This window comes from Pan paniscus, chromosome 12 (genome assembly GCF_029289425.2).
Source record: "Pan paniscus chromosome 12, NHGRI_mPanPan1-v2.0_pri, whole genome shotgun sequence".
Classification (NCBI taxonomy): Eukaryota; Metazoa; Chordata; class Mammalia; order Primates; family Hominidae; genus Pan; species Pan paniscus.
Genome location: NC_073261.2, coordinates 61,806,106 through 61,819,265, shown reverse-complemented (window position 1 = coordinate 61,819,265; position 13,160 = coordinate 61,806,106). Strand labels below are relative to the sequence as shown.

The 13,160-nt window shown below is 35.4% G+C and overlaps 1 protein-coding gene across 6 annotated transcripts in view; it reads left to right on the top strand.

Annotated features, from left to right (window-relative positions):
* The window catches only part of AFTPH (aftiphilin), a 67,970-nt gene extending 55,546 nt beyond the window's left edge, over positions 1–12,424 (top strand). Inside the window, exons 8-10 of one of the 6 annotated variants that reach the window (XM_003830897.5) lie at positions 605–688; positions 4,834–4,957; positions 11,303–12,424. In XM_003830897.5, coding sequence (XP_003830945.2) covers positions 605–688; positions 4,834–4,957; positions 11,303–11,450 — 356 coding nt within the window. In that variant the 3' untranslated portion in view covers positions 11,451–12,424. Of the gene's footprint in view, positions 1–604; positions 689–4,833; positions 4,958–11,299 lie in introns of all 6 variants that reach the window. The other 5 variants (XM_008956320.4, XR_609275.4, XR_609274.4 and 2 more) reach the window with 5 other exon arrangements.
* The last annotated feature ends 736 nt before the right edge of the window (positions 12,425–13,160 follow it).

Below are 13,160 nucleotides of genomic sequence, written 5' to 3'. Positions count from 1 at the left end.
TTTAAAAATGTATACTATTTCTGATTACTGTTTCAGAGTTAAAGGGGAACAGTACAGCTTGAGGTTGCACATCAGGGTAGGGTAGTTATGACATTCTTTATTATGTTATTTTATTTTAAACTAAGTTAACACATTGGTGCGTGTCCTGAAACTGACAACTTTGTCACTTTTTAAAAAGCATTAATTAGAAACCAATATTACTAACATGAAAGATTGATTTGGGCATGTACAGTGATTTCTAATGTTGGGTTGAGATTAAAGTATTGTTTCCCTTTAACGGGTACGCATTCCTTTCGGTCTTTCTGGTATGGCTTCCAGTTTTGATTGAAGCAACTGAACTCCTAAAACCTTACTAAGTGTTACATTCTTTACATTGTACATGAGAAAATGTACATTGAATTAAATTGTTATTTTAGAAATGTCCTTAGTAATGAAAAACTAATACTGTACACATTGTTTTAATGTTGATTTTTAAAATGTGTAATGATTACTAATTATAACCTGCATGTTCAAGTGTGTGTCTTACCCCTTTTTACACATAACCCCTCCTCCCTTGGCTTACCTTCTGTGTGGCTGCCTACCAACACGGTCACTGAATTTCAAGCTAGTGGAGGTTCCACTCTTCTGAACCTTGATTTCTTTGGGCCCGTGGATGACAGTAGCTCTAGCAGCAGCACCACAATCCCAGGTCAGCAGAGTGTTAAAACCACAATTCCAGTTTATTTACTAAAAGCATGACCACATCACTTGACTTTCCTATAAACAAGGAAACAAGTAGATTGTATTCTCTATAATGTCTTTTTAATACTTTTCTTTCATCTGTTATTTTCTAGTATCTGATTACAAAAAAAATGACTTATGTATTTCAAGGAAAACTTTCTCAGAGTTTAATATTCAAAGCTGAAAGTAGTTTCTAGGAATAAAACATCCCTAATGTCCTTAGAGAGTTAAAGGCAGGGCTGTTGGGTTTTTTTTTCCTCTAAGTGGAAAATGTGATATTTTATATGCTTATTTTTAAAAGCATATTCTATAAAGCCATTTGAAAAAAATACAAGTTTAGAGATAGAATATTTTAGTATACAAAGATGACTTTACATTGTAGTGCCTGTAATAATATAACCTTTACAAATTCCAGCATTCAATTAGTTGTTTATTAGTGCTGCTAAATATATAATTGGGTTCCAAAATGTTGGAGTCTAGCACTAAGTATGTAGTCCCACATAGAACTATTTCTGTTTTTATGTAGCTCTTAAATAGAAAGTATACTGTTAGTTTTCCATGGGGAAAAAAATGTTACAAAAGTTAATAGTAGAAAATAATTGCTATGAGATACTAAAAGCTAGAGATTAAAACTTACTGGAGTGCCTGTTAATATTCAGCCCTGCAAAAGTTCAGTTCATTGACCAAAGGACTAATGTACTTTGTCACTTTCTAACTGAATAAAAGATTAAAATTATAATGGCATTTTTATGTTTACATTTTATTCAATATTAATAACTGTCATCCCAACATGTGATCTGGTAATCATGTCCATTGATCACCAGACAGCTGTTGGGGTGCCGTAGAGATGCCCATGCCCAGAATGCATAGTGAGAGTCCCTTTCTGTCCCCACTAGTGGCCAGTTTCACAACTAGCCTGGTTCCTGAGAATTCACTGGTTTTGTGCTATTCCACTAGATAGTGCTACCACCCACTTCCAACAGTTGAGCAGCCATGATGGGCTGTGGATGGGGGAGACTAACAGTCAGCTCAGAGTGAACCTGGGACCTAGGATGCCCTTCTTGAGATCTGGTTATGCAAATCTGATTCTGCTGCAGGGAAGTTCCAAGGTCATTTGGTATAGAATGACTGGATTCCTCAAATCCAAGCCCCTGGTTATTCTTACTGTTTTCAAGATTTTGCAAGCATATAAAAAACCAATCTGTCTGGTTTTGACTTCAAAATGATATTGTACTATTTACTTAAATTACTTCTAAATTTACATTTGATCTGTGCAATGACCTGGGTGAGCTAATTGTCTGACATTTTAGAATACTTACTGGGGGGTAGGAGGGACAACCAAAAACATGTATATCTTTTTGTTACTGTATTCCCAAGAATTATTAAGCTCCCATTTTAAATTTGCTCTCAGCTTTGTTTTGTCATAAACTGTATTATAATTTGAATGAGGTCACTGTTTTTCTTTTGGATCCCTAAAAACCTGGTTTAAATTTAATTTTTGGTTACATTTCAAACTCATTTAAAAACCATTCATAGGAGCACAAATAACGTGGCTATATAAAGAAGTACAGAAATGACCTGATAATCAGGCTCAGTGTACACAGCTGCGAGAAGAGCAAGCGGTTTCAGAAGCTTAGAGCTGTAATGGAAGTGAAATCAGCATGGTCAAATGCAGTTCTCATTACTTTGGAGCCTTTTAAATATTTTTGTTCAGTATTTTCATTAATATGCTCTAGATGCTATATAAATTTGATTACTATATATTTGCTTTGGCTTCTTTTTATTGCTATTGGGTTTTGTTAAAAGTTACCATCAAGCTACAGGTATCAACACCTTCCTTAGTATTCCATTTCATCACTTGCTTGCATTTTTTCTGACTTGTTTCTGGGAAAGTCATTTCGTCTTAGCTTGCGGTTATTTAATTATTTTGTGTGTGAGACTTAGGAGGTTGGCATAGAACTTGGTTGGCTAGCTTTAGTTATGTAACTAAACCATGCCTCATTAAGGCTCTGTTAAAAAAAAAAAAAAGACCTTCCATTAAAAAAATTACTCTCCAATTATTAAATAGTTGTCTTGTTTTTGAAAAATCTAATCATAGTTTTGGGGGGGTTTTTGGTGTGGTGGTAGTTATTTGGAGGTGTGATTTTGTTGTCTTTTTTTTAATCTGCCTCTTTACTGTTTGACAGTCAAGTGGCCAGTATTTTATAAACCCAACTAAGTTTTTACTAGCACTTACCTATTGCCAATCAGAATGCAGTTATTTATTCTGCCTTATACACTAGACAGCAACTTAAATTTTGTGGTTGCTGGAATCTAGCCTTTAGAGAGGGAGGTACTTTGGGCTCATTTAGTCCCTTTACAGACATATACAATTTTTTACATTTTAATTGCAACCCATATTCTTATTACAGGAACACAAAGGAAAGTCCTTTTAAAGTATATTTTGAAACCGTACCTTAATGAAATATTGAGAACTTGGGAGAGTCAATATACATTTTCTATAGCCTTCCTCCCTTGTTAGACTTCGTAACTGTGGAAGTCGCTTTTGCTTGTCTGATTTCTGTAAACATCTGAGATCTGTGTTTACTTCTGTAAAGTTGGTTAATAGAAGTCAGTTTCTGATTTTTTAATTTTTTAATATGTTAAGTATCTTAAAAGGAAAAAACTTGTTAATCTAAATATATGCATTTATATATGTTATTTATATATAACTTGATCTGCTGATCTTACAGGGCATTTTTTTAAAGAAATAATAAGTAAAAATTTCAGAAGCTCTAAGACATTCTTCCTTAGAATTTTGCTTTGCTGTTAACGCCCGGCAACTCATGAACTTTTTTTCTCAAGTTATTTGCTGGTACCAGGAGAGTGTAGGATTAAAAAAATTTTTTTTTACTCTGAATATTATTCAAAGTGTAACTTAAGTTTAAAATATTTAAACTGTTCTTTTTAATGTTATTGTTGTCATCATTGCTATAAATCTGTATTACATGAGAAATACACAAAGTTATATGTATTTTAATGCAGTCAGATGGGGGAGATTTTTTAAATCAATTTTTGCAATAAATCTAACCCTCTGAGCTTCCTTTTGAATTACTCTAACAAGATATTTGAACTAATGACTACCAGACTCAGATATGAGACTACAGAAATTAACCCTGTAGACAAGAATTCTCATTTTGTTCAAAAGTAGTACTTTTACTCACCTTTTCTGAAAATCTTTTACCCTCCCCACCTCTAACCTGAAGAAAGAGCTATGTGGCATATGTTTATGATTAGTCCTTAGTCATGATTTTTTTTTTTTTTTTTGAAACAGAGTCTTGTTCTGTCACCCAGGCTGGAGTTCAGTGGCGTGATCTCGGCTCACTGCAAGCTCCGCCTTCCGGGTTCACGCCATTCTCCTGCCCCAGCCTCCTGAGTAGCTGGGACTACAGGCGCCCGCCACCATGCCCGGCTAATTTTTTGTATTTTTAGTAGAGATGGGGTTTCACCGTTTTAGCCAGGACGGTCTCGATCTCATGACTTTGTGATCTGCCCGCCTCGGCCTCCCAAAGTGCTGGGATTACAGGCGTGAGCCACCGCGCCTGGCCAGTCATGATATATTTAAACTAACCAGATCATTTACCATGTTTGAGACTTTGTGGTAGCTTCTAAATCTTTTTCTGTGGAAGAAAATAGAGAAAAAATAAGGAGGTGAGGAAACAGGAAAATTTTTAAAATGAGATTAGTTAATTGAAAAATGGGGTGTCACATCATGTGCATTCTATTTATAAAACATTGATAATTTTATATCACATCCTAATCCAAATTGGGGGAGTTTTCTATAGCAGATAGAAATTTTAGAAGTATTTGGGTAGCATCTGCTGCATAAATGCTAGCTTAAGGATATATTCATTCCAAAATGGAATTTGAAAAGTATTTTCCTGTTTTATAAAAACTCCAAAAAGTGGAGTTTATACTTTAAAAAATAAATGCAGTATTGCAGTGTTCTAAAGATATGTTCTGTTTGTAAAACACTCAGATGTTTACAGAATATTGCCTTTTGCATCTTGGATTGTGGCTAACTGGGTAACCCACTGCAGCCTGCCATCACTGACTATCATTTTATACTATAAGGTGTGGATCCGGAGTTGTATGAGTTAACAACTTCTAAGCTGGAAATCTCCACCTCAAGCCTCAAAGTGACTGATGCATTTGCAAGACTCATGTCTACAGTAGAGAAGACAAGCACATCTACCAGGTAAATAAATAGTGTCAATTATACCCACATTTTGAATTCTGAGATAAAACGACCCAAAGGAAAAAGCATGTCAGTTGACAGCATTTCAATATACCACAACTTGCTTTATAAAACTCAGTCAATGCCCAAGCCCAGAAAATATTATCAAATTATGTTTAATTATGAACTTTATTAGAACAGGATTATTTCATAAGAGATTGGCCAAGGCTGACAGATGTGGTTTTCTTCCCCCACCCCCCGCCCCCCTCACCTCACTTTGTAGAGACTAATTCTGATTAAGTATTGTGATCATAAAGCCATTATAGAAACACTCTCCCTTTCTCTTCATAATTACTGAGAAGATCATCTTTGAGAACCCAGTTTTGTAATCCTGGAGTCACCTAGGCTGATCTTTTTACTTGCGGGCTAAGATGGTTCTTGGAATTTTCATTGACATGCACCTCTGATTTGGGAGGTAAAGCCTTACTTTACCAAGCTTTCTAGAAGCCCCTTCAGAGGCATGGCCTATAGAAGAGCAATTACCATCTCCCTGTGTTGGAACTAAAGGCACGGAATGTCACTCGGGCCATGTGTTTGCGATTCAGAGAATCTTTAGTTTCATATGATTAGGCTAGTACAATCCATTGCTTTGAGTTATTGTTAACCATAAGACTAAGTCAGTTTCTAACAGGAAGATACTATTCTGAACCAGGAAATCACTAGTGCAAAAGCAAATACTGGTTGACTGACACGCCAGCTCTGCTGTCTCAAATCTGTGATGCATCAGCATTTTAAAGTGGAACTATTTACCTATTAGTTGCCTACTTTGAAAGAAGTGTTATAGCTCTTTCTCCTGAATAAATACATCCCAATCACATGTTAAATTCAGGTTTATATTTTAAATAGATTCTTCTATAGAAAGACATCCATTTAAAAAAGCCTTTTTTATTGTGAATAATAAATGTTTCTCTCTCTTAACTTCAGCTTGAATTATCATATTGTCTTTTAAACTTTGTGTGCTTTTATTCCCCCAGATTTTTCTTATTGCCTTTAATATTTATAATTATGAAATACATTATTATACATTAGACTACCCTTAACTTTTCCCTAGAATGGCTTTGTAGCATGTAAATCCTTGTTTGTCTGCCAGTTCTCTCCATTGTTCTCATAGCCCCATGTCTTTGCAGTATGCCACCTGGCATTGCCAAAGCCTCCTCTTCAATGAACCTACTCGTAAATGTGGCTATGTGGATTTTTTTAAATTTTTTCTTTCCAAGTAAATCACTTCTTCAAATTGAAACTCCTCTCATAGAAAAAAATGGATGAGAAATTTGTATATGTTAACTAAAAGCTAACACACATTTGACTTAAAAACCAAAAAGGATGCTTTTATTGTTTGGGTTTCCCCCTGCTATTTTTAGGACAACCCTTTCTGGGACAGTTCTACTCTTTCCTTCCTTTGTTTCCCCTGCAGTCTCACTGACCAAAGAACTATAGAAGTTTTGAAAATCCCAATGATGAGAATTCATTTTGTGCCATTAGGAGGAGCTCTAAACCACCTTAACTTGTTCTCCTAATTCGTTAACTCATCCTTGAAACATGCTGAATCTAGAGAACTCTTCCAAGCCCTATCACTTTAAGAAGCTATTTTCATTTTTTCTCTTGTTCTATACTAATAGGGAATGAACTAATAATGTATCCTGGAGTTAATGTCTGCTAATTCTGTATTGAGTTACTCGCTAGGACCTGTCCAGCATCATGTTTAAAACAAAATAAATTGGAGAGAACAGGTTGCCAACTTTGTATTTTCTGTTTTGAGAAATGTCATTTGAAAATGGTAAAAAATACAAATGCCCGCAAGTCTTAAAATACTGTAAAATGTCCCAACAAGTGATTCTCAATCGTACAGAGCAGAGACAGGCTGGTGGCATAATTTCAGAAAGCATTTTTAGTATCTTATTTTTAGGTTTTCTTTCATTTTTCTCTTGAATAAAGTAAACTGCAAAAAATAAAGCTCAGCAAAATCTTCTTGGCTATTGACAATAAGCAGAAGATAAAGTGAAAAGGCATTTTGGTAGACTATAGGGTAAGAAGGAGTTAAACAGTGGTCAAGGTAGAAGAAATTTGACGTGGACCAAACAATATCCAGTACTCTTTACTAAGTGCCTTTGAATGTCTCAGGGAATTTATATGTGCTCTTCTCTTTTGGAACACAAGTTGTGAAAGTGACTTCTCACTTTGAGTTTTTTAAAGAAATGCAAGTTCTTAGTTTTAAAATAGTTCCATCTTCTTGCCTAACTTTCCTAATATGGAGGAAAATTACTTCCTATTCTAAATCACTACTAATTAGTGACAGCTAGTTAGTAGCCATAGACCTGTAACTGAAGTTTATGCAGGTCAAAGAAATTTTATTCTTTTTTAGGCCTTTTTATTGAGATAAAAATTTATAATTCACTCAGGTGTTCAATTCACTGGTTTTTAGTATATTCACAAGGTTGTGCAACCATCATCACTATCTAATTCCAAAACATTTTTATCACCCCAAAAAGAAACCCTGTACCCATTAGCAGTCACTCCTCAAAAAGAAACCCTGTACCCATTAGCAGTCACTCCTTATCCCTCTCGTTCCCCAGGCCCTGGCAATTAGTATCTGCTTTCTGTCTCTACGGATTTGTCTTTTCTGGTTATTTCATATAGATGGAATTCTATAGTCTGCAGCCTTTTGTGTCTCAGTTTTGCTTAGCATTCTGTTCTCAAGTTCATTCATGTTGTAGTATGTATCCGTATTTGTTTTTTGGCTGCATAATATTTCATTGGAAATAGCACATTTTGCTTTTCCGTTAATCAGTTGATAATTGGGTTGTTTTCACTTTTTGACTATTATGAGTAATGTTGCTGCTGTGAACACTTGTGTATATGTTTTTGTGTGGACAGATGTTTCCAACTCTGTTAGGAGTGGAATTTCTGGGTCATATAGGAACTCTAACTTTTTTGGGGAACTGCCAAACTTTTCCAAAGTGATGGCACCATTTTACATTCCCACCAATAATATACATTCCAAGTTCTTCACATTCTTACCAACACTTTTTATTGGTCTTTTTGGTTACAGCCATCCCAGTGGGTTTGAAGTGATATCTCATTGACATTTTTGTTTGCATTTCCCTGATAGCTAGTGATGTTGAGCATCTTTTCATGTGTTTATCGACTATTTGTATATCTTCTGTGGAGAAATATCTGTTCAGATCCTTTGCCTTTTTTGTTTTTGTTTTGTTTTAGTAGAGACAAGGTCTCAGTATGTTGCCCCAGGCCGGTCTTGAACTCTTGAGCTCAAGCGATCTCCCTCCTCAGCCTCCCAAAGTATTGAGATTACAGGCATGAGCCACTGTGCCCAGCCATTTGCCTGTATTTTAATTGGATAATTTGTCTTTTTATTGTTAGGTTGTAAGATTTTTAAGTATATTCTGGATACTAAGCCTTTATCAGAGAAATGATTTGAAGATATCTTTTCCAATTCTGCAGGTTGTCTTTTCATTATCTTGATAGTATTCTTTGACACACAAAAGCTTTTAATTTTGATAATATCTAATTTTTCTTGTGATTTAGGTATCATATCTAAGAAATCATTGCCCAATTCATGGTCACAAAGATTTATACCTAGATTTTCTCCTAAGAGTTTTATAGTTTCAACTCTTACATTTAGGTCTTTAATCCATTTTGAATTAATTTCTGTCTATGGTATGAGGTAGGAGTCCACATTCATTCTTGTGCAGGTGGATATCCAGTTGTCTGAAAACTGTTGAAACGATTTCTCCCACTGAAAGGTTTTGGCACATTTGTCAAAAACAAAAATTAAAAAACAATTGATCATGTTTTTTTCCTGGACTCTCAATTATATTCTCAATTATATTCCATTGATAAAAAGGATAAATCTTCACTAGAGAGGAATAAATCAAAATTAGGTCACTGCCTTTGAGAAATGATCATGATATAACTTTATTTTCAAATTCTCCTTAAGTGTTTACTTCTTCCCATATTCTAAGAAGACTAGCTCACACCCATGCACAATGACCACAGATAAATGCACAAACTATGAACTGTGTAAACTTGTTTTTATTTTAAAATATAATTTCATATTGCCTCTGAAATAAGGCAATTGTTTAAAACCCTAGAATAATCTTTACCAACTGTTTCTTAGATAAAAACTTATTTTTTGCTGTCTGTTCCTACACCCAAACTGCACTCCACAAATGGGAAAGTCCATTTAGGTGCGCATTTATTCACTGTTGTTTTAAATAACCATCTATCATTATAGAAGTAGTAAAGTATATTTTTAGAAAGTTAGGAAATCCAGACCAAAAAAAATTAAAAATGAAAGTATCACATTCTTACCATTCAGGATCACTATAATTCCTTAGTGTAATTCTTTCAGATCTTTTTCTATGCAAATACATATATGGGGGGGGGGTTCCACCAAAAATGAGATTTTAGAGGTCATAGTGAATTGACCTCTAAAATTGACCTAGTCTTAGTCAGTGATCTCTGTCAATTTCAGTGAGTTTTCATTTCATCCACTTAGGCTATATTCAGATTTCTCCAACTATCCTTTCTCAGCTTTGTACAAACCAGTACTCAATTGAAGACTATTGTACCTGGCTGTTGGGGCTCTTAAGTCCCTTTTAACCTAGCATATCTCCTCATTCCTTCTGTTTTCTTATTAACAGTAGCTTATATAAAGATTAGTAACTAAAAGCTCTGGATTTGTCTGTTTGCTTCCTTCAAGTAATATTTGCTGTGTTCTCTATCTCCCTATTTTCCTGTAAATTGGAAATTATATCTAAAGGCTTGCCGAATTCAGGGTAAATATTTTGGCTAGAATGCATCCTAGGTGTTATATCACATCAGAAGATCCATACATCTGGTTGACTCCATTGTTAGTGGTGCTGAGATTGACGATTGGTGAGAAACTGACCTTTTCCATTATACAGTTTCAGGTTTTGACTTGTCATGTATCTGGTTTTACTTTGGAATGATGCAGATATCCAATTCCCCATCAAACATCCACATAATAGTTTTGCCACTATTTAAGTGCAATTAAAAATGTAGATTTTCATCAGAAAAAAATGTTGGATTGCTATTCCATTCTTCTAAGAACCTAGTACTGAATGCAGTATTTGGTTCATCTGCTATATGCCTGATGCTTTTTCCCTTTTGAAAAACTTTAGTCCTAAAAGTCGTTGGATTTTTCATTCATTCTATAAAATATTTTTATTTCAGTCTGGATTCAAAGTGGTAACAGAAAAGTCCTAGGAATAAAAAAGCCTGTAGCTGTCCTTCCTTTCTTGCTTTACCTCCTGGCTTCCTGCACCCCATCCAAGGAAAAAGGAAACATTTAGGTCAAAGAAATACCTTGTGTCACATCTAAGAATACCAGCTATCCTTTACCATAAAAGAGAATTAGGCTTTTTATAATGAACAACTTGAAATGATTTTTGGTCTAAAGCGAATAATATGTATAACTATTCCTTTAATATATTTAATATCCCAGAAAAAGTTTGAATTGCAATCATGTGCCCAATTTGAGGCTCATTTGGCATTTTCTGTGGCTCACCTGCTGAGTAGACCTGGGTCACCAGGCATTTTCATGTCTGTGCTAGGCACCAAACTGCTTATTTCCCATATCGGGGGCCAGTGTAGCAAAATCTACTTCATCTACAGGACCCATATGATTTGAGATTTCCCTCTCCCAGAGTTCCGTCCTGCCTGTGTACGTGCATAACACCAGCAACCAGCCCTAGTGCTGCTGCTTTTGGCCCTGCTGTCTGCATCCCAGCAGGCTGAGACTGGGTCTTCTGAGCTGAGAGCTTTCTCTCCTGGAATTCCCCATTGGGGATAAAGAAAGCCTGAGGTTAAAATGACTTAGTCTTTCCCTGGACATACTTTGTTTCAGGCTGAGGTAGTTTCAGGGGGTGGAGGGGCAGGGAAAAATCCAGTTAGGTGGAGTGTTACTAAGGCTTCAGATTTATATTTCTGTTTAGTAACATTTTAAAATTATGCCTGGGTAGATGCTTCTAGCCTAATGTAAAGGCTAGAAAGTACACGAGCTGTCTAGGTATGCATGTGAGTATCTATGTGTGCATGCCTAGCTTTAATGAACATAAATGGGCCACATGTCACTCTTCATGAGATTTGGCATTTGGCACAGGAAGCACACTGCACAAAAGTATTACAAGATTCAGGAACTAGCAGAGGAAAAAATACTCAAGTCCCCACAGATTGCTAACTGTCTACCTTGAGAGTGGATTGTCTCCCATTTTACCTACAGCAAAGTCACATTAACACACTTGTCTTTTTTTCATTTGTCAGTAGGAAACCGAAAAGAGAAGAGCACCTAAGTGAAGAAGCTATCAAGGTGATCGCTGGCCTTCCTGACTTAACATTCATGCATGCCAAGGTGTTGATGTTCCCAGCCACGTTAACACCTTCCACAAGCTCTCAAGAAAAAGCAGACGGATAACTGATGTGAATTGGACAGTTTCTATTGCTTTTCCTTTTTTCCATCCCTTTCCTACCATCAAAAGCATACCTGCTCTAATTAAAAAAAAAAAAAAAATTCAAGTTCAGCTGATTTGTTGGTAAGCCGCACTAGAAAGGTATACATAGTAATGTATATTTATTTACATACTGAAGTCCTAAATTTATATTAGAAAAATGTAAATAATCGGGGGTAAACATTTTTGAAGATTTATTCTTTTTGTGTTGCTGGGGTGTATACATTTATGTCTTTGTGAAACACACTGGTGGTGTCCTTCTTACAAAACTTTTGAAATTAAAAAAAAACTCAAATCTTCACTGTCTGTGAAATCCCCTTCAGTCTTTTCAGATTGCATTGACTGTCCTCTTGATTTTTCATATTACATGTCAAATTACTTTTGCTGTCATAAATAAGCTCCAAAGTCCCCCATTTAATTTTTTTTTTAATTTTGTGTATGATGGGTTTCAGATCTGGCTTTTGTTAATAACATTTTGGGGCTTTTTTAATCTTTTCAATCTGGCGTATTGCTGTTTGACCTTTTGCAAGGTACTTAATCAATTGCTCTTTTGTTATAGGGTATGGATCATTGTCAGAACTTGATTGGAGGGGTTTAAAGAGATTGTGTCTGTTTAAAATCAGTATGATTCAGAGAAGGACCAAATTATATGAATGTCTTACAATGGAATTTACTTGTTACTGATTTTTTTGTTCTATTGTACCACTATTTTTTGAGGATTTTGCACAGTGTAAAATGACATAATCATAGATTGCTATGGTTTAGGCTGTATATACAGTGAAAACTATGGGGTTTAAATGTTTGGGGAAATTCCTATGGAAAAAAGAGAGACATGTAGAAGAACCTCTAACAAGGTTAATGTGCATGCCCAAGGTCTTTTGAAATTTCAGTGTGTAAATTGCCTTTTAGCTTATACAAAAATAAAATAATTTAAAAGAAATTTAGCCTGGTGTCTTTGTACTTTGGTATGTGAGGAGAAATGTAATGAGTTTGAATGAGAAGTTTTATTGAATATTAACATATTTCAATCCAGAGAAAATCTTTGGTAGGGCTTCTACTTTGTTGAAGCCAGGAGGAATTAGAATCTGGCCTATAAGAATTGGATCAGCACTTTTAGTAGCTGAGCTGTTTGTTTTTATATAGAACATGAGATCAGTAAAGAAATTCCCGTGATTCATTATAATGTGTCTTCATCAGAGTATTGGCAAGGTTAAATAGGGATTTGTAGGGATTTTTTCTTTCCAAGAATATATAAGCGTGAAATGAAGGTAGGCAGAAAAAGTCTAAAAATTTTAGAATATTAGATATTGCTTCAGCAAAAAGTCACATGACATTGCATCAGGAACAGGCAGTCAGCTGACAGTCGGCCTCATCCACTCTGGGAATGTGCCAGTGGAACTCCTGCACCTCTGTCGTTGGCAGATTCCTGTGTTGCCAGGGGATTACACTGGCCACTGGAACGCTTGCCTGAGTGTAATGTAAGTATGGCCTGGAGTGACAAGATGCCTATCCAGTCCATATCCCACCATTTCCCTAACTATTTAAAAAAAAAAAAAGTTTGGTCTTTTTCAGAGAAACTTTCCTTCAAAATAATCACAACTTTTTAGTGTCCAGCAAACCTTTTGGATGGAAAAAGATGACTTGGAAAATTCCTTAGCAGAATTTTTCATGTTTCA